This window comes from Sphaeramia orbicularis, chromosome 20, assembly GCF_902148855.1.
Source record: "Sphaeramia orbicularis chromosome 20, fSphaOr1.1, whole genome shotgun sequence".
Taxonomy (NCBI): domain Eukaryota; kingdom Metazoa; phylum Chordata; class Actinopteri; order Kurtiformes; family Apogonidae; genus Sphaeramia; species Sphaeramia orbicularis.
In genome coordinates, this window is record NC_043976.1 from 25,369,889 (window position 1) to 25,396,696 (window position 26,808).

Genomic DNA, 26,808 nt, shown 5'->3' on the forward strand with positions numbered 1-26,808 from the left:
CATATGGACCCTGCTTTATGGTATACCCTTAGCAATTATTGCAAAGTCAAATGATATTCAAAAGTAACTAGCAAGAAATCACCGTCCATTACTGTTTTGCTGGCAAGATTGTATTAAAAAGCATTTTATTGAAAAGACTATATTTACATCAGAACCAAAATCACAGTCAATGGTGACCATAGAATACAATGACAATATTGCTCCCATCACCAACATCACACAAGGTTTCCAGTCTAAAAGGCATCTTTCTCTTACCCACTGTGGAATATGGCTCAATAGGGCCAGCTGATAAGTTTTTACCAAAATATTGTAATATTTTGCCAAAATTTAAAGAGTAGGGGAATGAGATTGCAGAACTACTGCAACACAATAAAAAGTCTGTGTATAACCAGCAAAATGCTGGAAATAAAGCATTTGTTGATCCTGCCAAGTTCTGACAGACTATGAAGAAGGAGCCAGAGCAAAAGATGCCACACTGCAAACCGTCGGCAATGATTACACCCACTCACATAATATCTCATTTTAATCATGTGCTCCAGATGGGACAAACTCATCCCTTTGTACTGCAGTACCCCATCGTATCCTTTAAAGCAACTTGTGATCAGTTCTATATATTCATCATGACCTATCCCTTTTTCCAGCAATGACAACTCCTCTTATCATTAGTTCCAACACAAGTTAAAGGCCCCTTTTTCTCCTCCCATTAACCCCATAGGAGGTGTGTGTCTGTGTGTGTAGTTAGGTGTGTCCGTGTATGACAAATAGCGAGACAGGAGAATGCGGATTGTCCATGTGTACTGTGTGGATGTGTGTTTGTTTAGAGCTGTGTGTGAATGTATATAAGTGAACACTTCATGTCTAGTCCATCTTGAGGCTACGATAGATGTAGCGAATAAATGCCAGTGAGGCCCAGAACGACACACTGCCCAACATCAGTGAGAAGACCAGCGCTGTAAGCAGAGAGTAGCCGAAGAACTCCGTGCTCTGCACCGCCCCGCTCATGGACGACCGGTTCCGATAGTAGAAAACGGAGTAAACGAAAATGAAGAGGCCAGTGGAACCAGTGCTCAACACGCTCCGCCACCACCACCGATAGTCCTCACCAGATAACAAGAAGTATGTGAGAGCCACAGAGATGCAGGCGCCCACTGAGAGGAGGATGGCGAAGACACATAGCAGGATACCATACAGAGTATAGTGCTCTCTGCCCCAAACGGTGGCGAAGATGTAGTACAGCTCGACTGAAATGGCACTAGAGGAGAGAAACAGAAGGAAAGAGAGTGCAGTAAAGGGTGTAGTCCGTTATTATTTCCCCCAGCTGTGTACAAAGCCTTGCAGAGGATTTTGTCTCAAACTGTTTAGCAGTAAGAATTACTAGACTTATGTCTTCAAAATATTATTCCATGATTATCATTGACAACACAAATAAACTGTCCAAAAGCAATTTAGAAATGATATTTGAGGCTTTGAACTAAAATGATAGAGACTGTGTTGTTAGTTCTCTAAAACCATGACTTTATGTACTGTAAATTATGCTTTATTAACAGAAACATTTTCAAAACATGAAAATCCCAAAAGTGCACAGATGTCACACAAACAAGTTTCACAAGAGCACACCCAAAAGTATAAAAGCATGAATGTGTAGATGGATGGATGTATAGTTAAGTAACAAATTTAACCAATTCATAATAACATTACCATATATAGAGGTCTGTGTATATATTTAAAAAAAAAAAGATAAAACCTGAAGCAAATAAATTCAAAAAATTTAAATCAAACTGAGCATAAAAAATTACCCTGCTTTTAACATAAACTACCACCTGACAAAATTAATAGTAATGCACAAATGAACAAAAAAATCTAAATTTCTATCAAATCCCCTCTTTTTCACACATGAACCTCACCTGAAAGGCAGGAAGCCGCCGATGGCCATGTGAACCGCTGTGTGTTTGTACCAGGGCTGTGCAGGAATCTGCCGAGGGATGTTACGTGTGCGGCAGGGCGCCTGGAAGCTGCCTGCACGGTTCTTTCCCACAATGCCACCAATGACAGTGAGGGGGAAACCCACAAGCACCCAGGCACCCAGCAGGAGGAACACCGTAGTGGCTGGCAGAGCCTGAGTGGAGCCGCTCCACCAGTGGACTGAGTTAACTACGCTCCACGTTAGGAAAAGCGGAGCTACAGGAAGGAATGAGTAGAAGTGACTAAAAAGTTGAATCTCAGTTACACCATCCTCATTCCCAGTATGATCAGGACTCACCAGAAAAAAGAGACGAGGTGAGGATGATGTTCCAAACCCAGCGCTGACCGTTTATTTGTGTGTAGAAGCTGCATGAGACGTAACCTGACACACAGCTGGTCAGAGCATAAAGGACGATGGCTGCCGAGTTGATGGCTCCATGACGGTGAACATTGAACATCCCCAGCAATGCCATAACAATTATACCTGTACACAGAGAAAATAACATGCACAGAATTATGTGATGTTATTATCATTGCTAGGTTTGCTGTTTGTTGATCCACGGTTCAGACTAAACTGACACTTCTGACCTTATTTGGGTAAATCCAACTAAAAAAGCTATAATGTAAACTATCAGCTGATGCAGCACATGAAATGTATAGGACACAGTGTTATTTTGACCAATAATAAACGGCTACAAGTTTTGTTTGAAGAAGAAAACCTGATGATACCATAATACAGATGTGTGTCAAGAATGACTTTTATACTTTATTCAGTGAGTGAGTCAGTCTGTGTATACATAGCATTGAATAGTTGGTTTTGGTAGTCTGTAGGGTGTTTCAGTACGTCATTTCCCTGTGCTGGTGAAAGTTTTGAAAATCAATTTAAAAAACAAAAACAACCCCTTTAAAGAAGTACACATAATGGAAAACTATTTCACATTACCTACAGAGGCATAGTTATGGTCAAAACAGACACAACTTTTATTAGTTATCAGAGACACAACCTTACTATCTGAGGAAAAGTTGCCTCATGTTTTTATTTACTTTCTTGCTTTTCTACTTCTATACATCTTTCTTGCCATGTCTTTCATAATATGCATAGTTACTGAAAATGAAACAGCTGAAATAAGGATAATTGGAGTGCAGATGTTCCATACAATATGTATTTATATCAGTGGTTCTCAATCTTTTTCTGTGGGGCCCCCCTTTGGAGGACGAAAAATCTCCAGGCCCCCTCAACCCCAACAACATTGTAACAGTGGTGCAATTCTAACTTTTATTGAAAGAAACATCAATATTGTAACAATACTTTTTTCTTTTCCTTGTATAATTTGTTGTGCAAATTAAAAATAACTTAGATTTTTGCTTGAACAACATAAATAAACTCAAGAAGACTGCCCGCTGACACAATATTTTTCAAAATAAAAATAGTAAATGCACAATTATCTTACAACTATGACAATAAAGTTGTTTTTTTTTTAGAACAACAAACAAATTTCAGTAACAAAGATAAACATTTGAACAATATCAGTGGCTGCAATGAGCCTGCTTACACTGCACATGTCAAAACATTAAAGTGCAAACTGTACAAGTTGTGCAAAAACAGAAACATTGCACATTTTTCTTTTCCAGTAAAATCCTTCTCCATTCTCCAAACCTAACACTCCAATGCTAAAACATTAGTTGCACCTGCTTCATGTATACCTGAGGAAAACAAAATACACCCAGGAGTGATCCCATGCCCCCCCTGGCAAGCCTTCGCGACTCCCCTTGGGGGCCAGCCCCACAGAGAAACACTGATTTATATGTATTTGGTGAAATGCGCTCAATTATCTGCAAAATAGAGTATATAAATAAGTGAAACATAGCTGCCTCAATCTGTATTTTGTGGCTACAGAAGTAAAAAAGCTAAAATTACAGCTTAAATCTCTTTAGTATTTGTCTTTTTAATTTATTTCATACGTCAGTTGAGGATTTTGGCTGAATATAAATTAATTGACTCAACTTTCAATTCTTTTAGTTGTGCCAATTTTACCAGTCAGCCCATACCTGGCATCCTGGTGGTCAACGTCCCATTTGGAATAACTTTGAAATATAATTGCCTTAGATAAGAATGAGGGGCAAAAACGAATTAAAACTAACCTCAGACTGAAACCAAAAAGTCATAAGCAAAATCAAAATTATTTTGAAAAAAAAAAAAAGCTTAATATTCAAAACCTTGAACATAATACTGTATCTGAAATCTTGTTCATCACAGGTGTTTGAAAGCATCATTCAGGTAAATTATAATACATCACACCAGTGACTGTAACATTCACACAGCATCAACTTGTGTGTATGCCATTATCAGGTTTCTAATTTGTTCTGTCACTCTGCTAAGGGTCAGTGCTGCTCAGGAAACATGTCCACTCAGTTTTCAGTCACAACAATAGTAGCCCCTGATTCTCTGCTACAACAAATGTACGTGTGTGTTTCTGTGTATATGGGAATAATACTCACCCGTGGCAAGAGTGAGGAACTGTGCCCCGACTCCCAGCACGGCACACAGCAGGCTTTTGTACGGGGGAAACCTGAAGACATCGGTGTGTATGATCTTCCAGCCGTTGTCTCCCTGGTCCAGATCATCACAGCCGCCCTCCTCCTCCACGTTGTACCTGTAGATGAGGAAAAAGTGCTTTCGTTCAGGATGTTACTATGTGCCTCATACAAAAGATCTACCGGGCTCAACATTAAATTCTTTGAATGTGATGGATGCTGGCACAAATAAAAACTACAAGTGAAGCTGTCAGCGCCTACAATTTAGTCTGTAATACTTCTTCGTGCTGTTTCCAGACTGAATGATGTCGGCTGACAGCTTCATTTATAGTGTCTCATATCGTGTACCCAACAGGCAAACAGAAAAGTGTTCCTCTCTACAATTACTCAGCAATACCGCTGCAGGGAACTAGTCTGCAAGTTTAACGCACTGGGATAAAACATTATGAATTAATCACTTGAGCTATATTACCGACTGACCTGGCAAAGTCATTCTTGAGAACCCGCATCAAGATGATGATGACAAAGCCCAGCAGCAGCACCACCAGCACCAGTGAGTTAATGATGGACAGCCAGTGGATCTCCAGTGTTTTGGGGAAGAAGGAGTAGTCACGGAGACGCTCAGCTCTGCGTGCATGAGCCAAAGGAGACTCAAACCAATGCACACTGTAGGTATGGGTAACCGTAAGGCTGCCTCCGCCCACCCCTACTCCGCCCACCGCTGCACCAGCCCCCTCCTCTAAGGGAACAGGTTTGACGTCTTTTACAGAGACATTTGCGAAGATCACGCTATCGCCGTTGTACTCTATGTTAAAATCGAGGTGAGTCCACAAACCAACCTGATGGTGACAAAGGCAAAAACAGAAAAGTAAAAAGAGAATGAGAGCCAGGAAGAATGACAACTGAAATTATGTGGTTTGAAATGTGGTTTTAGTCAAAGAGGAAGTCAGCATTATGACAGAGGCAGGAACAAACACACAGGTGCCTGTTTGTTTTCTTTGTCTGTCTTTCAATATGTCACCTACTGCACGAATCCTGCAAAGATCAAATCAAAGAAAGATTTACCTTGTGGCTATGAGGCAGGAAGCCGCTCTCCTCTATGTAACCCACAAACCCCCATATTGGGATATCATCCAGGACAAATTCAAAGTAGTACAGCTCCTCAATGGCCTCACGAAGCTGGTCCACCTGACACAGATAGAACATATTCAGGATGACATCTGGTGTGCTTTAAAATCAAGGCTATCATCTCCAGTTCAACCAGAATTTTAATGATTTGTTGAAAAGGATGAAAGACACAGCTTTATTTATCACTGATCAACTGTCAGTTTCTTAGATGTTGCATCAGATTCTCATACTGATACACATCAGTCTTGAGTTGCTGCTTTTTAAAAAAACAGCGACAAAAAGCAAGCACATGATTAAAAATTAATTTGGTTTGGCTGGTATTTAATGAGCAAAGACTGAAAATAAACTCAATGTCAATTAGTTCCAATTTGAGCAAAGGGCTGCACAATTTGGTAAAAAAAAATTCATTTAATTTGCTATATACATTATATCTCCCTGCTCAGCATTACTAAATAAACAATATGACCAAACAACCAAGATGGTGTTCATTTCATTTTCCCTGTGTGCAGTTGCATCACCCTGAATTCAGCCTTTTGTGATTAGGCTGATAGTGTGATTATAACTGAAATATGTTTAACTGTGCAGCTTCAGTAAGAGTCTAAATAATTACCTGTTTTGAGGCAAACCACACCCACATTTTTTGGTCCTGTATGAAAATTACAACTTTTTGGAAAGATGTTGGAATAAAAATAGAACAGATTTTGGGTTTTAAATAACAGCAACCCACTTTGTCATGATTGTTAGGAGATCTTCCTGACGATTTGACGACAAGTGATAAATACCTTCTGAAAATCTCGTAATGGCTTCAACTTGATCCACCAGTGCAGGAGGACTGGTTGAAAATTGTTGATGAAATTCACAAAATGGTGAGATTAACATTTATGCTGGGGCTGCAAGATGAACTTTCCATAATAAGATGGAACAAAGGAATTAGTTTCTTTAAATACAAATTAATGTGCAGTTTGTCTCATAGTCCTGTGAAATGCTATATAAACTGCTGCTCTAAAAATTTGATTAATTAGGTAACCTGATTGCAATTTCATAACTAACCTAAATTACAGACTGGGTCTATTATGTGTTGCAGATTGTTGTTTGTTATGTTCTGTATGACAAAATGATTTAAAAAAATAACTAATAAAAACTAAGTGTCAAAAAAATAATTACCTGTTTCTCTGAGAGAGTGAGCTGACAAAGAGTTCTTTTCTCCACATTCTCTCTGAACTGGATGTAATATAACGACTCTGCCATCCTGTCACCGTCCAAAACCTCTCCCAGACTCAGCGACTTGTGGTGCACCTGAGGAAGTGAGAAAACAGGGTGGTGGAGAAACACAAACCATTAGTTTGCAATAATTCACCTGACGTTGCAGCAGGTCATACTCCTAGAAGGTTGCAGTAAAGTCATAAGCACACATAGAACTGGTTCTAACGATACTTTATCAATGCTTGCTGCTGTAATATAAACAGCTGTTTAAACACCATGTAAGCGTGGGTAATAAGTTAGTGCTATTGTAAAAGACAATGACTCCTTCAAACTCTTTCAAGTCATAAATTAAACCTTAAATGTAAGAACACTTATCTTGACAGCTATGATTCCTCAACAAGGACTCTTAAACAGTTATTTCATGGACCTCTAACGTCTCAAATGAAAGCATTTAAATCCCTCATTTAGAAGACATTCAGAGGTAATATGACTATTCAGGTGTCATCTATAAAAAATGTCTACATTCAGTATGATTAAATACTCTCAAGCTCCCCTGTGTATGCACAGTGAGCCAGAACAAATACTGACCTTCTCTGGCCTGCAAACAGGCAGGGTGTAGTAGTGATATGTCTCCTGGGGGTTATGATAAGGGCCCACTTTGTTGACATAGAGAGTCACGTTGTCCCCATGTTTGTAGCCCACTGCCCAGCCTGAGAAAAAGCACAGGATCAAGACGCAGTGCAGACCCATCGTCCTCTGGCAGCCACCTGGCAGGTGTCCTATTCCACGCTGCATAACCCCTGTTGCAAAGACAGACAGTTCATCAGTGCATGTGAAGCAGGGTTTTTTTCATTAAACTGTCTTCATAAGATGACAAATAGAGCCCCTGTCCAAACCATTTAAGCCTCACATGTGTGGATTTTTATGTCAAGATGTATGAATGTGGAGCTTTATGCAGCACTATTCCTATAATGCAGAACAGCAGGAAATTGGGTGACAATCATACAGAGCTGTGAGACACTGTGTAACCACTTTGAATAACAATGTTCTTCATCAGAGTACAGGCTTTGTTTGAGCTTGGACATAAATGAGCTCTGTCAGTCTCTGTCTGCTTGTTATGAGTTTGTGATAAGGTTGTTCAAAGATGGTGCTTTGGGCATCTGTTTTAGACTTTACTGCACAGTCCTTGGTACTATCAATGTAAAAATTGTATTAAAAACATATTTCATGTGTACACTAAACCTGTAACCTGACTTGTATTTCTATGCTCGCTGTTAAAATTAAACAGTTATGATAATGTACCATGGTTTCTATTTTACCTCTTGGAAAGCAACAAATGAACAAGCTGCCATGATGTGGCTTCACAGTTTTACAGACCAGTGATTTGGTCAAAAAAATTGTCACAAAGGCCCTCAACCGTGGTGCAGACACCTCTACTGTTGCAAACAGAAGCACAGCTATGATCACTCCTCTTTTCCATATATAAAAGAGGTTGATCGGGGAACAACATTTCCTCTTACATGTCACGCTTAAAGTTTTAATGCAATTCAGTTCATTCAGTCTAATAGAATGTTACATTCTGTAGTGCATCTTCTTGCTGCTAAGTGTTGTTGACATAATGACATATAAAGATAGGTGACAAATTAAAAGAAAGAAGTATGTACTATGTAATGATTACTGTGTTATGCCTTGAGAACAGTTTCAGTGTACCTTGGTTGTAATTTTACATATTTGTGAACTTATGAGGAGAGATGAGAACTATTCTTCCAAAACATATTTCTATATTTTTTGGTTTGATGATAGCAGCAGAGAGTCAAAAATTCACAAGAGACGTTCAACATGAATGATATGTTTGGCTTGTGAACACCATTTTTCATCTTTAATCAAACCATTCCCTGATCCATCATGCTCTTTGAAAGAATAAACTGTCATCCTGGAAGAGACCACAGATATCAGGTTTTTCCTATAGTTTCAGAAAGCCTGGCAGCAAATAAAGATTACTATAATTTTTAATTCATCTGTTGATTATTTTGTGATTAACTGATTAGTTGTTTGGTCTATATAATGTCAGAAAATGGTGAATTATATATATCAGTGAGTCCCAAAGCCTAAAATTGGAATTTGGTTTAAAAGCCATGTATTATTAGTTGACTGCTGTTGAGAAAATATGATAATTTAATGAAATGAAAAAAAAAAAAAAGCTATGACGTTTTAACATTGTAATACTTGACTACTCGACTTAACTTCCTTACCAGAGGAGACTATCAGGTTAAATTTTATCTGCTGATCTTAGCTATAATAACAGCAGAGACAGGCACATAGACTAAATTGCACTGTTGGGTTGATAATTGTAAAGGTAAAGGATAGGTCAAGTGTCTAAATGTCAGAAAAGCAGAGTACAACCCATCTGTCTGGTAATTATTTCTTCAAATGAGGAGCCTCACTCAGATTCATGTAAATAATCTACATAAACACTGTTAAAATCCAAAGACACACACTGCATTTTTATTTCTGAGCCTAGGCAGTACATTAAGAAAGTGGAACATGTGCCATACCAATTTCACTGCTGTGTTACTTTAATCCCGATGCTGCAGATCCAATAAAACCTGACTGTCCTCCGGATTCCACGGGCTCCAGGCCCCGACTGTCTCCTCTTGACTCCGGTATGCGCCGATACTGGAGCTCAGTGTTAAGATTTACAGCTAAACATTATGGAAATGTTTGACGCGACGTTCCATCGTGTTATGTATCCATTACGTGCATATCCAAATACAAAGAGTACTTTTATTGACATAAGAGTCGGTTAGAAGACGGGGTCCGACTCCACGTCACCTTAAAAAATAAAAATAACGTCGACTCTGTTGAGTTTTCCGGAGTGGGCGGAGAAATTAAAACACACCTCCCGCTACGGTACCGGGTAATGGCAGCTGGAAATATTTGTCCCTTGGGATCAGTTTCGAGAAAACGTCGTTTATATCCGTGGATTAATGCTTCTTAGAACCAACATCTGTGCGCTGCGATTCCGTACCTGAAATTATTTTGCTCTATTGACCGGATTTCCTTCAACCTCATTGAGCCAATGAAATGTCCTCGCGGTGCTTCCTTGTTATGACTCAGACCTGATTAGCCAAACCTGCACTATCGATGCGCTGTTTCTCAGCTTCCTTGACATGGATCGATCGATAAATCTACACATAATGCCTGATTTTTAATTTCCCGCGAAACGCAGACACACACAATCCCTTGCTAGTGCACCAACTAACTCTAGTACCACAGCTAACTGGTAAGCTTTTTATCATGAATAAAACGGTTAATTTATCAAATCTATCAGGATGTTTGCATACCGTGTCCACTAGAGACATTTGCGCTGTGAAGGGATGTCATTTTGTTGCAGCGTTGTGAAGTAATCGCAAGTTTAGCCTTTTTGCAGTAAAGTTAGCTAGGTCACTCGTCTGGACATGTCGGTCTTATGGAAACTGCACCATCTTTTCATAACTGTTTTTTTTTCTCCGAGATCTACAGAGTTTTTTTTATGGAACTATCCCTTTATCAAACATTGTAACATACAGGTGCAGAAAGAAATGTTGTTTTACAGAATATTAATCTAGTGAAAGGAAAATAAGTGCTGGAATGTTGAATCTCCACCACGTTTGCTGTTATTTATCCTCCTGCTAGAAGTGTCAAGTATGTTAATGACATGTTCGACTTTTTTCCAGTGAGTGAGTGAGTTTAGCAAACGAATCAATTCAAATGAAAAAATTATGGCATTCTTTCTAAATCTTGAAAAGGGTTAAGTCAACAGCCTATGTGTATTTTACTTAAAATATTGCAGAAATGGTCTGAACATAAATGCTGTTTTTGTAAAATAACGTCATTTTGCCTAGAAACTCCAGTTAATTAAAAGAAAAGGAAAAACTCGGTCTCTCTTTAAGGTGATCCACTTAAACAGGTTCAACTTTGATCACTGTAGTTTTTTATGTTTTTAAATATAAATGTGGATAATGTTTTTTTCTGTCTTTATAGTAATCCTATGAGTATGTTTGTTTGGTTGATGTTATTTAACCAAAAACAGTGCATGTTAACATAATTATTTCATTACAATATTCAGAATACACACAGATTGTAGATTTTGACATGACCAAGAAAAAATGAAGTAGATGATGATAATGAAGGAAGAAAGTACGTCCTGGAGTAATACCTCACACTTTTCACTTTGAATTCAACCCTTTGGATAAGGTTGTATTCGGTAGCTAAAATATGGCTGGATGTAGCCAACAACTTTAGCTTTGTGGCATAAGTTTCTCCTTTGTCATAGTCATATTTCGCAGCAGTTTAACAAACCATATTTTGCTGTATTTCAGATATTGGAGACTTCCCTGTAACCATGGGAATACATGGACTTGCTAAACTGATTGCTGACCATGCACCTGGCGCCATAAAAGAACAAGACATCAAAAATTATTTTGGTAATGGCTGCATTTGTTTTCACTTCCAATATGTAAATTGTTGGACGAGATATTTGATGTTAGTGTGTTTTGGACATGCTAATTAATTACCTGTTGTAAATTTTATAGGCAGGAAAATAGCTATAGATGCTTCTATGTGCATCTACCAGTTCCTGATTGCTGTGAGACAGGATGGAAATGTTCTACAGAATGAAGATGGAGAGACAACAAGGTGTGATGCCTGCTTTTACTTTTTACACAGTTTTCACAGTTGTTGGCTCATTACTCCTGGAGTTATTGTTTTTTTGTTTTTTGTTTTTGTTTTTTTAAATGTGTAATCAACTTTGTTATTCTTATCTTACTTCTGATACATACACAATAAAACAGTATAACACAATGGCAACTTCACCATCCCAAACCAGTAGAAGTTTATGGACCATGCACACTTGCCTCAGTATTAATTGAGTGAGGTATTATGGCTCCATGTTGGGATTTTCAACATAAAGACAGCATCTTTTTGGCAGCAGTGATGCTTGTTAAGAGAATACACATTTTGTAGAATGGATGCAGTGTGTCGAGTTCAGGCACAGTGTTGTAATACTCTTTGCAACCTGTCTCTTTCTTGCAGCCACCTGATGGGAATGTTCTATCGGACAATCCGCATGCTGGAACACGGTATCAAACCAGTGTACGTATTTGATGGCAAACCCCCACAGCTCAAGTCAGCAGAGGTGAGTATGAGAGGTTCTGATTGACTGTGATTGCCACTATTTGATGAAACAACCATTCTAGTCTTTATAGGTGTTTAAATGGTTTGGTCTCCTATTTAGAATAGAAATAGTAGGTTTTTGTCGTATAACCTGTGCTCTCTCTTTCTTAACCGCTCTTCTTAATCTGTTGTCTTTTTCTTCTCAGTTGGAGAAGAGAGGGGAGAGGAGGGCAGAAGCGGAGAAACTGCTCGCTCAAGCTCAGGAGACAGGTACAGTTAAAGCTTTTTACTCTTTGTGTAAACAGTGAATGGTGCCAGTTCCCTGGCTGTGCTGATATGAGTGAATGAATGATTTCTGTTTGAGAGATGAAATCCAGCTGGGCTTTCAAACCAGTTTGAACTGAATATATTGATAGATGCAAAAATCATGTTGTGTTTGTTTGTATGTGAAGGATTGTAAACACATTTTATTTTGGTTGTATGTTTCAGGAGAACAGGAGAACATTGACAAATTTACGAAACGTCTGGTTAAAGTCACCAAGCAGCACAATGATGAATGCAAGAAGCTCCTGACCCTGATGGGAGTGCCCTACATTGAGGTTTGAAGAAGATTTACTGTATTGTTTCTGCTGAGTTCAGTTGTATGAATATTCAGGGACTTATTAACAATGTGGCAGTCTTAACCAAATGGCTAATTTTTAACTGTTGATCTTTTATCCAGTGAAACAACAAAACATTAAAGTTAGCGCAAAGAAAGCAGACAGAGGTGGAATTGGAATGACACAGGCAGCAAGTCAATTAATATAAAGCAGTGTACTACAAAGTTTATCAAAGGAATCAGGCAAGTACCAGGAAAAAAACAATGAAGAAAAAATGATCTGACACATTCTCAAAAAGTTTAAATGAATCAGACATATACCACACAGAGAATCTAAAGAGTTGCTAAAAATACTACTCAGCATTGACACAAGAAGTCAATAGATAGCAAAATGAAGTCTAATTACATAACAGAAGAGACATAGGAAGGATGACATAACTGTGACCGTGAGGCTTTTCTACATGAGCATAAAAATGCAATAAGTGGGAGTAATCAGGTAATTGTAATAATCATATCCGATGCACTTAAGAAATTAAAATGGTAGGAAACAGAAGTGATGTACAACAACAGGTAGTTTGAGCCTACCATCACTACGTATGTGCTTTGAAAGACATCAAATAATGGACTGGAGTGTCTAAACCAGAGTTTTTTGATTATCACATTTCTAAAGTGCATGTAAAAGTGTCAGATATGATTATTACAATTATCTGATTACTCCCACTTATCGAATTATTATGGTCATGTAAACAGGCATGTAACCCTAACCCTAACAGAAAGCAGACGAAAGAAGCATTGAAAGATTACGTATGATGACGAGTCTGATTGCCTTTTAACTAAGTTAATTTTATGTATGTGTTTGTATATTTATTAAAAATGTATTTCATAACTGGAAAGCACTGATTATGAAGGATGTCTGGCCAAAGGATGCTTTCCTCCTTGAGACAGCAATGTTTTTTTTTGTTTTTTGTTTTTTTTTTAAAGATATAAAGCCATCAATCCCTATGATAACTTTTGTTTTAAAGGGGCAGCTCAGTATGAATAATTCAGTGAAATGTAACTGGATGTGTTTGTGTTGTAGGCTCCCTGTGAAGCTGAGGCTAGCTGTGCCGCTCTGGTTAAAGCAGGGAAGGTGTTTGCCACAGCAACCGAGGATATGGACGGACTGACCTTTGGGACCAACGTTTTGCTCAGACACCTCACAGCCAGTGAAGCAAAGTAATGATGAATCTGCATCTTGTCTGGTAACAGGTTCTGTAGTCGTCATGTTTAGGATAATAATAGTGATGGATTAGATTTATATAGTGCTTTACTATTTTACATACATTAGGGTTAGCGTTAAAAATACTTACATTAGATCCATTATTCATTCATTCTCACATTCACGCACTGGTGGTGGTAAGCTACATCTGTAGCCACAGCTGTCCTGGGGTAGATGGACAGAAGTGTAGCTGCCAATCTTCTCCAACAGCCCCTCTGACCACCACCAAACATTCATACGTGTTCATACACCAGTGTGAGTGCTGGGTGTGCTGCTTACTTGATGTCGTCTGATATTTGCTCGCTGTTTTGGTTCACTCTTGGTTCAGATGCAGGGTGTAACTAAAACCAGGGCTCGTGTTTCAGTGGATAACTTTCACATTCACACAGCCACTGAGAAGCTTTTGTAAACAAATAAAATGGCTTTTGCTGATGTGCAGCTGTAAACACACTGGATGGAACTGCATTTTCTGTCACATGATAAAAAAACAAATGCACTTAAAGTTACCATTAAGAAATATACTGTTTTGGTTTGTTTGGTTTATTTTTGTTTTAATTATATATCAGTGATTGGTCGTAGAACTATCCACTTTTGTCCAAAGTGATTTCGGTCTGTACCTGTTGATAATGCTCTTCGGAAATCCAAAACACTTCCAGACAGGTCTCATTTGAACTGATGCCAGGCTACAATGAACTATCGTGACTACAGCAGTTCAGTTTGAGTCATTATGTTAGGTTTTATGTGGCTGATGCTATGACATTGTCCTACAACTTTTCACTCTATCTTGCCTGTAACTGTAACTTTAACCTGTGCTTCCTTCTCCTCTGTAATCTCATATTGAACCTTGAAGCAGATATTATTTGTTCCAGTCAAGAGAACTATACGTTTTGTCTTACATTGAGTAACTTGACTCTGATAATTGTCTTGGAAGAGAGGATGATATGTCTAGTATTGTAAATTATCATCATATTCATGACATTTAATAGCAATATATGCCTTAGTAATACAGCAGGTATGTTATCCTTTTTTTAGGAAACTTCCTATCCAAGAGTTCCACTTTAGTCGCATGCTGCAAGACATTGGCCTGACCAATGAACAGGTAAAGTTTTTTTATTACTATATGGACTTGTGATGAGAGTATATGTATATACGAGAGGATTAGTGTTGTGAAACTGAAACAGAATCCCTAATACAAACATCCATACTCGTAAGACACGGTGTACATGTTTATTTTTATCCCCTGAATATGATGTCAAGGCTCACTCTTAGTAGACAACTGCTTTTTTTGAGCTTGTTGAGAAATAAAAACATGATCTTTGCTGAATGCTGCATGTCTTTTCAGATTCTACACTTCTGAAGGATTTGAGTTGGCATTTTCAGTGAATATCAATGCTTATCACAACATGAGGCTCCTGAATAGGCAACCAAAGTGCTTTTAACGCTTTCATTTATAATCACGAGTGAAGCTTCTATAGTTCTTGACCCAGAAATACACTGAATGAATGTGTATAGAGAAACAAAAATACAGCAAATCACAGGTGTTGATTCACACAGTTGTAGTGATTTGCAGTAGAATTACAGAAATGGCAGATTTGTAAGTTTATGATCACAGGCCTCCTCCACAATTATTACCAATCATAAAAAGAGCCACAGGTGATACTAGGCATATATCAGTAGGATTTAAGTCATAAACCTCTTTATTTGCAGAGAGTAAACAGGAACTTTGTTTGTTATTAAAATGACCTACTTTATGGTGTGCTTTATGGTAAGCAATATTTTAACTTGATCTTTTCCTGCTAGTTCATAGACCTGTGTATTCTGCTGGGCTGTGACTACTGCGGCACCATCAAGGGAATTGGCCCCAAGAGAGCCATCGACCTGATCAGACAGCACGGCAACATCGAGGAGATCCTAGAAAATATTGACTCCAGCGTACGTCCATATGCTACATTACTGGACTTGAGTTCAGCAGAGTGCTTAGCCTTTTAATTATTTTGATTTTTTTTTTTTTTTCCTCTCTGTAGAAGCACCCTGCTCCAGAGGACTGGCTGTACAAAGAGGCCAGGGGTTTGTTTACAAGCCCAGACGTGGTGGATTGTTCCACTGTGGACCTGAAGTGGAATGAACCAGATGAGGAAGGACTGGTCCAGTTCATGTGCAGTGAGAAACAGTTCAGGTGAAACATGAGCTGTTGGCTTTATTTGCACTTGTGTTATTTATATGTTGAGTTTTTCCTCCGTTAATAATAGACATGAGTGGTGTTTTTTAGGGTGACATATTTTTTTCAGTATTTGACCACTGGGCTGTAGTGTTGGCCACAGATGTGGAGTTTCAGTTTCATTGAGTCTTTTTATGTGTGATAATGTGAAGTGTAGCCGCTGTTTCTCATATTTGCTTATTTATTGTTATGCATGACCTTGTTCTCAGTCTTTTATGTATGATTGTTTTTTTGTAATTGAGAAAATATTAAAATGCAAATAAATCAAAATTCTCTGTGCGCAGTGAGGACAGGATCCGTAATGGCTTTAAAAAGATCATGAAGAGCCGCCAAGGCAGCACACAGGGCCGACTGGACTCCTTCTTCACCGTTACTGGATCTCTGTCCTCCAAACGGAAGGTGAAGTGCACTTTTTTTTACTGTGGCGTAGTATATTATCACTGACAAAACAAACCAGGCAAAAGGCAGATTTGGGGAATTGCATTGAATATCAAATTATTAGCTGAGTATCAATAAAATGAAATAAAACAATGAAGTGCACACAATACTTATGAATGATTAAAGAGGTTATATGCAGTGTTAGTATTCTAAACTCAACAGTAGGGGCAAGTCGTATATTGTATCGCTCACTGAATAAAATGTAAAGGTCATTGTTAACATCTGTATTTACATTATACTTTACATTATAGTACTGTTAGTTTAGCCACAGTAAAACCATAAATCACCACTGTTTTCTGTACACTTTGTGTTCTTTCTTTCTTTTTCTGATAGTTTATCAGACATAGTGGAAAGAAAGGAAAAAAAAAAGGCAAATCAGCAAATGATGACAAACTACAACAATTACAACATCATATTACAATGAAAAAGATAATAAACGTAAAGAGCAACTTAACAATATAGATTGATTAGGGGTGCTAGGGAAAAGGGAAGGGGGGGTTGAGAGGGCAAATTATTATTATAATAATGATAATATACACAACATTATATAGTAATAATACTAATAGTCTAATTTGCTAGTATTACTGTGGTACAGTTTGTGTTGTGTTTTGGAATCAAACAAACAAGGTCAGAACTGTCAGTTTAGTTTGAACGGTGGATCAACAAACAACAATTTAGTAAAAAATAATAACATCACATAATAACTTTATACCTTCATAAGCCTTATAATCAAACTCAATAGTGTAGAAGAAACTTCATTCTTTTCATTTAGAGCTGTGTCCAGTGGTGAAAACAACAACAGTGATTCTATCCCCAGGCAAGTTAAAGCCAAATTAACTTGGTATTAAAGAGCAAACATGTAGCAAATATCCATCATCAGCCACTTTGCTGTATGGAAATTCCTTGAAAAGAGGCAAATGCATGTAAAAACTGTAAATGTCAAAGTGAAGAAACACACATCATGTCCAACTAGTACAGTACAGTCATGTTAGTTTTAAATGCACTGTCAATACTGCTTTATCAATTTCACTAATTTGCTGTATTTTCTCAAAATTCATAGGAACCTGAGGTAAAAGGATCAGCAAAGAAGAAGCAGAAGACCGGAGCCACGCTGGGCAAATTTCGGAAGGGCAAATAGACTGAAAAACAAACCCTTTAGATCCATCTACTAAAATAAATAAATAGAGAACATAAAAAAACCAAGGTCCTAGATGTGGGTGATGAAGATGATACATGGAACGAACAGCTGAACTGTAAATGCTCGATGAAAATGATTTGTTGAAGTAAAACATTAAAGCTGGATGTGTTTTATTAAGGGTTTTAAGAGTGCTTACTGTAGTGGAATAAAAGAAATGACGCTTTTTTTTTTGTAAAGAACTGTCATTTGCCTTTTTATTGACAGCAGGTAAGTCTATCATTAATCGTATTTGGCAAATACATGTGACCTGGAAAGACAAAATCCCTCTTCCTATAGAGAGCATTTCAGTTTATTTTTAGTTTTCATCTGCAGCCACTTAAACATACACTGACAGCAGGAAACACTTAAGAGTCTATAACGGGTGTCAAACTCAATTTAGTTCAGGGGCCACATATAGCACAATATGACATCAAGTTTGTCAGTCCAGTAAAATAACTTAAAATAAGTGGTTCCAGGCACAACAAACCCCGCCCCTTGCATGCATTGTATCTTATTTTGGCATCGATCCAGCTGATGTCATCATGTTTATGCATGTGCTGATGTCGGCATATCAGTCACCTCTATATATGTGCCAAGTAAATTGAAACAAAATTGATGTTTTTATAGACTTGAAATTTTGCCCATTATAAGTAAATGTGAGAAAAATAAGATTTAAAAAAATGTTGAACTTTGACCTACTGTTCCCAAAATGTAATCACATTTTTTCTGTCTCACTGGCAATCTGTAAACCCAATTTGGTATGAATTCAACCCATAGTTTTGCTGTTGAAGTGTTAAACAAACCAAACCAAAAACAATACCCCTTACCTCCCTTCACTGCAAAAATCAAAATCTTGCCAAGTGTATTTTTCTCATTTCTAGTCAACATATCTCATCACACTTAAAATAAGACAATCACTTAAAGAATAACTTTTCGGTGAGATATAAGAACTTATTTTTAGACAGTAGATCTTGAAAATCTTGTTTCAAGAAATCTTACCATGATAATTTCCATTTGTTCCTTTGGCAGATTTTTTTTGTTTTTTTGCTGGAATTAAGCAAAAAAAAAATCTGCCAATGGAACAAGATTTTCAAGATCTATTGTCTAAAAATAAGTTCTTATATTTCACTGAAAAGTTACTCTTTAGGTGATTATGTATTAAGTTTGATGAGATATTTTGACTAGAAATGAGGAAAAATATACTCGGCCAAATTTAGATTTTTGCAGTACTTTGGGGGTAGAGATATGAATCACATTGCCAACCATGAATAACCTGATATTTCTTAATAAAAAATAAGGGCAACTTTAGTGATATTATGCCTCAACTTATCATTTACACTTGTGCATTACAACTTACAGCTCACTGGTATATTCTGGATGTGAGTGTACTTTGGCCTGTTACACCTGTACTAAAATGATCACCCTTAACTGTTAACATCTTCAGTCTAATTTTTGCATTTGACAAATTCATCCCACACACTGGTTTTGGCCCTCGTCTACATGTCCATGTTTGACACCCCTGGTCTACAAATAAATACAGATAAAAAGCACTTGTACAGATGCATCTCAGTGAGCGAATTAACCTTCAGTTACAGGTTTCTTAAAACACACAACATTCACTGCAGAATAACTGACATCTACTTTCGATGTCCACTTTCTCACAGTGTTTTGTTGCTGAAGATGCAACTCTAAATGTGATGACCTGCAACTTCTGAAAATAGGTTACTGCGGTTAAACAACGAGAGTAAAAAAAAAAAGCAGTTCAGTGTAAGGTACCAAACACCTAAATGAAGCAGGTTAGTTTCTGTGTTCTCTTAACACCTGCACAGAAAGTGTTTAGTGCTACAGTTTTATTGGTGAGTACAACTTAATTTAATGTTAATCTTGTTTTTTTTTTTGCACTTTTCTCAAATCAAATTTCAATAACTAATATTCAGAATGATAATATCAGGTTCATTCTGTTGCTCATGAAGCTAATGCTGTATTTAATGCAAACTTTAGGTGAACTTGGTTGATATTAAATACAACTTAAAACATTAATTTTACAGTAACATCTAAAACTGAAGAACCTGACAACATGACAGTAATATTTCTAACAGGTTTGTCATCAATTTGTTGGTTTGTTACATTTATTCTATCATTTAATACATTTTTCAGTGATTAAAATAATTCGGAATCTATTTATGTGACAGGTCAGCTCTTACTGACAACTGTTGTGATGAGTGGAATGATAACTCCAAAAGCCCAAACGCTGAAATATATATGTAAGTACATGACTTTTAAAATGTGGTTTGACAATGAATGAAAATATGAGAAAAGTTATGCAGTGACAGCATCGTTAAAATAAATGTCAGAACATAAAGCATCATTATGCCATTTCAAGTATTGTTGCGTTTCATCTGCACAGCATTAAAAACGGCAAAGACTGAAAAGGAAATTAATATAAGGTTTATGTGAAAGTGGTGAGAATTATAATTTGAACAACATTTGATCTGGAGTTGACAGTCATTGGTGATTATCTACAATATAATTCATTTCAAAAAGGCTGCAGAGTAAGAAAGAAAGCCACATGCATGATAAAGAAGGTCTGGATCTCAGGTATTTCCTGTAAAAATACTTAGATCTTTCAGTCACTTTGGTACAAAATGTGACCCTTACTTCATTTTACAACTATTATTATTATTATTATTATTATTATTATTATTATTGTACTGTATATGCCATTTCCTGATAAAGAACAAAAAACAGCGCTGCCTTTTCATCACAGAATTATTTACAGAAAGACACTGTAAACGGTCTAAATTTGTTATTTAGCAGGAATTTAAATCTATTTTAAAGGATCAAGAAAAGAGTATGCTCAGCCCATGTGATGGCTTCTACATTTGCACTGAAAGCAATGACAAGTTTGTCCTGTTTTCATTTAGAATTTTCATTTATTGTATATAACTACATACGGCAAAACACATCTTGCTTGTTTGTTCCTTTTTGAAGTACCTGTTCATTAAAGCCTCAGGTCATGTAAAACTCTTAGGAACAGAGCAGAAGGCCCCATCGACTCCGACTTTCCCGAAGTGGCATACCTCTCTTGGTCAACTGGCAGCATTTAAAAGATTATCATACAGACTGTTAAATAGAGTAGATGATTACAATGACAAATGGGCTACTTTTCCTACACAGGTCAATGATGTATCCAACTCAAGAATTTGACTCAGTGATCAGTAATGACAGCTGTAACCTTGTATATGTGGATTGCTGCACTGCAAAAATCTAAATCTTACCAGTGTATTTTTCTCATTTCTAGTCAAAATATCTCATCACACTTAAAATAAGACATAATCACCTAAAGAGTAACTTTTCAATGAGATATAAGAACTTATTTTTAGACAATAGATCTTGATAATCTTATTTCAAGAAATCTTACCAAGATCATTTTCACTTGTTCCATTGGCAGATTTTTTTTTTAATTAAGCAAAATCAATCAATCAATCAATCAATCAATCAATCAATCAATCTTAAATTAAGCCAAAAAAAAAAAAAATCTGCCAATGGAACAAGTGAAAATTATCTTGGTAAGATTTCTTGAAGTAAGATTTTCAAGATCTATTGTTTAAAAATAAGTTCTTATATCTCACTGAAAAGTTACTCTTTAGATGATTATGTCTTATTTTAAGTGTGATGGGATGTTTTGACAAGAAATGAGAAAAATACACTTGGTAAGATTTAGATTTTTGCAGTGTGGCATCATCTTTATTGTTTTTGGGTTTTTTTTATGTTTTGTTTTGTTATTGTCCACATGTCCTCAGTGTACTTGCATTAACATCTGGCTGAAGATGTGTAATTGTATATTTTTTATGTTCTATATTTTTTTCTTTTTAAAAAAACACTTAATTAAGTTCAAGTATTAAAAAAAAAGTCTCAAGTCACGTTCTGCACTTTTTCACTCAAGTTACAGCAGAGTAACGACCTTCTACATCATGCATGTTGGTTCATTTCCTGCTTTGTCATTTTCTGGATATCTAAGAATTTGGAGTGTGTTTTTTTTTTTTTTTTTTTATAATTATTACTATTTTTTGATGCACTACAGTTTGACATTTCCATTCTGTGTAATTATTTAGCTCCAGTCCCCACAGTTAAAACCTCTGGTAAACTACAAGAGGGCGGCATTGTCAATATAACCTGCTCGACCACCACTCTCCGAACACAGGCCCCTCCTAAACTCACATGGAATCTCCATCAAGACCCTTTGAACACAACTGTGAAGCAAACCTTTACTAAAATCCAGGCAAGCGTTAATCTGACAGAGCAGCACAATGGATTCAACGTCACCTGTGTGGCCACATATCCTGTAAATGAAGAAGGGGGCACAGTCACTGCACAGAAGACTCTGACTCTCAGTGTTTCATGTAAGACCTACTTTTACTCAGTTCACCATCTACACTTGTATATCTGTAAAATTACCTAAAAATGTTGAAACTGATTCCTTAGTTTCATAACCTCTGAAAGACAATCATCAATAAAAAGCCCATTTAACATGTTAAATGCTGTTTTTTAAATTCAACATAGAGCACAGTCAGTGATGGAGTAATCGGATGCAGTACAGTGAAAATACTCCACTACAAATAAAAGTATGTAAATATTATCAGCAAATTGTGCTAAAGAATGAAATTGATATGGAATATTGAAATTAAAGTCTTGGAATATGAATTAAATAAAGAAAGATGCCAAACAATTAAGTATACATTTGTGAAAATGGGTTATAGTAAATTTCTTATTGCATTTAGAGAGGCTGCACACAGGTGTCTGCACTTATTTATTGGTTGGTTAATTTTAATTAGTCTTACAGACGACAAAGTTCCTCCTAAATCTGTTTGGTTGAGCAGTTTTGGAGGAAGAATTACAATCTTTTTCTGTAAAACATAAGCTTATACTTCAGTTGTCATTGTTATGCTTATTTTAGTACTTTATTTCAATTGTGTACTTTTTTTAGACTTTATTTTTGACAGATTTAAAATTTTTTGACAAGCAGACAATAAATCAAAAATGCAAAGATACAAGAATCAACAAGCACAGATGGGACAGTATCAAACCTTAAAATACAACGGTAACAAAGCGGGTCAATGAGTTATAATATTATCCCATCATGATATGAGGGTTGAGTGAGCTTGGGTATTGTCCTGTTTCAGTTCATGTCAGATCATTCAAACATATTCTCATGTTGCATCAGATCGTGTCCACGTGTGCAAAATGGTTCCTCTGTGACATCACTTTGCTTTCATTAAAGTGTTTCATACATTTTGCTATTACATGTATTTGAGGACATACATCCACCTACAAGTCTACAAATACAGGCGTATACAGATTGTTGTTGCACACAGACAACTACGTATTGGTATCCCAGTGGATACACATACACCTGCTGACATGATTATACTTCCACCGTTTTCATAGACATTTGTGCACATTTGCCTGAAGTGCATACTTAGTACAAGTGATGTGTGCATTTGCTGCACTGGAACAGAATGAAAAACTGTAATCTGAGGAGGAACTAAAGCTGTCAGACAAATATAGTAGAGTGAACTATACAATATTTGCCTTTGAGATGTGATAGAGTACAAATAACAGTACCCAATAAATAGGAATACTCAATTTTGGATAGCACTTGAGTAAAATTACTCAGTTACATTCCATGTAAATGTACATAATGGTTCAGGTGGTTGTAATTTCCCAGTTCATTTTTCTGTTTTTTTCTCTACAATTGGTTCAGACCCTCCGAAGGGCACCATGGTGGTCGTCAGTCCCACTGATCCGGTGTCTGTTGGCGCTGTGGTAAACCTGACCTGCTCATGCCGATCAAACCCCCCTCAATCTCATTTTTACTGGGCGATGCTTACCGACGGCAGACTGGCTATAATTAAAGAACAGCAACAAGTCTACAGCTTCAGAGTGACCAACAGCGACCGAGACAGACTATACTTCTGTGGATGTCCTCACATTATGGGGGATCACTTTTCAACAGGATTTCTGTTGACATTTGCTGGTAAAAACAGGGATTCAGATTTGTGGAATTTCATATTTGCCACTGAGATGTTAACCATGTTGTGATGTTACAGGTGGTGGACTCGCTCAAATACTGGGAAGCATCCAAGTCATAGTCAAGACTGTGGGAGTGGCACTGCTCTTCAGTACACTGCTGATCTTTGAATGGTGAAACTAAGCTTTTTTGGCTCATTTGTCTATTCAAAATGAGGGTTTTGCATTTACATAAGCATTTACCATCAAAATAAAAAAGCAATCTAATTAAAAGTATTATCATCTTTTTATTCCAGGTGGTTTAGGGTGAGAAAACACATCTGGAATCCACAAAAGGTAATTACTCGTGTTCACTATTTGAAGATAAAAAAACACCATCAAAATGAAATATGGTCAACACAGAAAGGTTCCAACTAGATACCAAATACAGAATCTTCAAGCCAAGACTTGAAAGTGCAAACCACTGAACCAAATAGCATTTTTACTAGCATTTTATTTTTACTTATGTACATTGAATAATTTTGAGTTTTTTTTAGCTTTTTTACTTTCACTGCTTGTTTATTATCTGATAATAATTAATTTTCAGTCACTGCACTTTACCCATGATGCACACACTTCACTTCCCATCTATATGATAAAAGCCAAATGGTCTCTGTGTATGTGTGTGTATGTGTGTCTTGGGATTCACACAAAATCCAGAATGAGTTGACTGCTGCAGTTTGGTATACTTACATGTTTTTGGTCAAGGGACAGACTAGCAAAAATGGCAGGTTGATGGGACCAGTATTTTGGAAGATATTAGCAATTTTGGAATAAAATCATATTGCTATGGCCAGAACACTTTGGCGGTGACTGCTGGAATAATGCGGTACAGCATGCATGAATACAGAACAGCATAAAAACTACCACATCTACAACCCGGGGATCTTCATGGGTCAACGTGCTAGTTAACATTAGCATTTTGCACATCAGGAGCAGTGAGCTGCCATTGAAGGTGCCCAGGGGCTAACTCCAGAGCTTCATTAATACCTTCTGAAGTGCACAAACAGGAGAATTCACCCACTTTTACTGGTTTTTGATGGTGGTGGAAAAAAGCACACCATCCAAATGAAATATAATCAACACAGAGAGGCTTGGTTCCAACTAGATGCCAAACACTGAATCTTCTCACGAACAGTTGAAAGTGCAAACCACTGAACCAAAGTGAATTTTTACCAGTATTTTTCTTCATGTTCCTAGTGCACATTGAAGAATTTTGAGCTTTTCATAAGTAAGTCGAGTCATAGTTGAGTGTAAGTCCTATTCATGCATTGCACATAAGTAACTCCACTGTCTGCTGCTTTATACACACATCTATCTGCTTTTGGCTCTGAAAGCTGTAGTTACTTTTTTTTTTTTTTTACCTTTCACTTTCATCCACTTCCACTTTAGCATAACCACACATCATCAAATGTGTTGTTTAGCTGTTTGCATTATAGGTCGACTTCCTCATCAGTTGCGTTATATTTATTTTTGCTGGAAAATGCATCAACATGAAGAAATCAGTCCTGTTTATCTGAGTTCATCATAAATCCGAGGCATGGCTTTCAGAGGACAGTGACAGAACATGGTTAAAATATATTCATTTACACATGTCATATTCATATTCCAAAAATATTCATGTAGAATAAACCACAGTATGAATTTGGTTGATTTGCAGCAGTAACATACTACATATGAATGCAGTTGTAAAATGAATGAAAAACCTCAAATATAACTGTAAAACAGGAACCATTCAGTTCATACCTTAACTATATTTTGCTGCTAATACTTAGAATACTTCCTCCAAAACTGGTTGTGTTAATCAACTAAACAGACTTAAGACAAGAGACTTCAGTTATTCTTCACCAGCCAGATAATAACAGCTGATACCTGTGCACACAATAAAACATTCATTTTGCACTGTGAAACTTTTTTTTTCTACAATTCATAAAACAGTTTCTGGTTATTCTCTAAGAGTTTAATTCATAGCAGTTCACGTCATTATTACTCAAATGTGGGTGTTGTGTTATTTTCAGCTTTCTTTTTTTATTTTTACAGGACACAAAGGACACCGACTATGTCAATGACTGAGTAGCCTTCATAAGTCACAAGTTTGATCAATCACTCTTTTAATTTGCCTTTTAATGTTTTTCTTCTTACTGTTTTTTTCTATTAACATTAAGTGTGATAAAAGTATTACTTATATTTGTTTGCACTGAATAAATCATTCAGTAAATTATGTTATACTTTAAGGTTTCATTCTGAATGCATCTTCTTGCAGTGCATTATAAATTACGGACAAAAATGTTTAACAACAAAAGAGAGCTTCTATTTAGTACTTAAGACAAATAAAAAACATAATAGGTCTGATCTTCTTGTGCATCTGTGGAATACTGTAATAAAAGCAGTTTAACCCTAAATGACATCTTGTTGTGAATTTCAAATTCATTTTTCCTCAACATTTAACCTTTTTAAAGCAATTTATCAACATTTATTGGAATTTTATCCCTGAAATTTTGCATTTTTACTGCAAGTCAGATATTTTGCTAGATTTAATTTACTGAAACTGTAGGCATTCATAGAAGCTGAATAAATACAAAGGTTGTATCATAACAGAAAGCTGAAAGAAAGCTGAAGGACTTTTTTGAAAAATATGTGAACTGAACATAAAAAAAGGTGACAACAACTACTGCCATTTGTCAAACTCCATGGGTTTAATTGGTGAATCAGTGCTGTAGAACATGACAGTGTTTCCATGTCCACTTCAGAGCCTCTGAACATTCAAACATACATCTGATGTCAAAAAACTGCATTTTTCCTGAATTACTTCAATGCATTAACAGTATTAGTGGCTCATAAGTTATTAAATATTTTAGATCAGTACATGCTTTTGGTCAGCCGTGGCTGTGAAAACCTAAATATGAGAACTAACCTGTGTAAACTAACTGTTATTGGGCTTCGTGTGTGAGACAGTCATTTATCTGATCACTTTAAGGATATAAAATATGACCTCTTCCTGGTAGGATGTGATGACTAAAGTCAAAAGTGCATGTACTTCTTCACTGTGTCAGTCATGTGATGTGAGG

The 26,808-nt window shown here is 36.7% G+C and overlaps 2 protein-coding genes across 2 annotated transcripts; one reads left to right on the forward strand and one right to left on the reverse strand.

The window, feature by feature from the left end:
* Positions 1-94: 94 nt before the first annotated feature.
* tm9sf1 (transmembrane 9 superfamily member 1) lies at positions 95-9,905 on the reverse strand. Its single transcript, XM_030123572.1, has 9 exons — positions 9,384-9,905; positions 7,417-7,628; positions 6,790-6,921; positions 5,563-5,685; positions 4,978-5,336; positions 4,462-4,616; positions 2,261-2,446; positions 1,905-2,178; positions 95-1,252 (listed from the first exon to the last, which is right to left on the reverse strand). The coding sequence occupies exons 2-9, from the start codon at positions 7,621-7,623 to the stop codon at positions 859-861; spliced, it is 1,830 nt and encodes a 609-aa protein (XP_029979432.1). The 5' UTR covers positions 7,624-7,628; positions 9,384-9,905; the 3' UTR covers positions 95-858.
* Positions 9,906-10,007: 102 nt separating this feature from the next.
* On the forward strand, positions 10,008-17,860 carry fen1 (flap structure-specific endonuclease 1). The gene is made up of 12 exons (XM_030123573.1): positions 10,008-10,111; positions 11,190-11,294; positions 11,403-11,505; positions 11,902-12,004; positions 12,189-12,252; positions 12,472-12,581; positions 13,659-13,795; positions 14,871-14,937; positions 15,639-15,770; positions 15,863-16,014; positions 16,341-16,455; positions 17,555-17,860. Exons 2-12 carry the CDS (start codon positions 11,213-11,215, stop codon positions 17,630-17,632), a joined length of 1,143 nt encoding a protein of 380 aa, XP_029979433.1. The 5' UTR covers positions 10,008-10,111; positions 11,190-11,212; the 3' UTR covers positions 17,633-17,860.
* Positions 17,861-26,808: the final 8,948 nt, after the last annotated feature.

Coding starts and splice junctions, on each gene's coding strand:
- tm9sf1 (XM_030123572.1), bottom strand. CDS start 7,623: ATGCAGCGTGGAATAGGACACCTGCCAGGTGGCTGCCAGAGGACGATG. Junction 6,922..7,416: donor CTGTTTGCAGGCCAGAGAAG/GTCAGTATTTGT, acceptor TCACTTCCTCAG/GTGCACCACAAGTCGCTGAG. Junction 4,617..4,977: donor CTCAAGAATGACTTTGCCAG/GTCAGTCGGTAA, acceptor CCTCATCTACAG/GTACAACGTGGAGGAGGAGG.
- fen1 (XM_030123573.1), top strand. CDS start 11,213: ATGGGAATACATGGACTTGCTAAACTGATTGCTGACCATGCACCTGGC. Junction 16,015..16,340: donor TGCAGTGAGAAACAGTTCAG/GTGAAACATGAG, acceptor CTCTGTGCGCAG/TGAGGACAGGATCCGTAATG. Junction 16,456..17,554: donor CTCTGTCCTCCAAACGGAAG/GTGAAGTGCACT, acceptor CAAAATTCATAG/GAACCTGAGGTAAAAGGATC.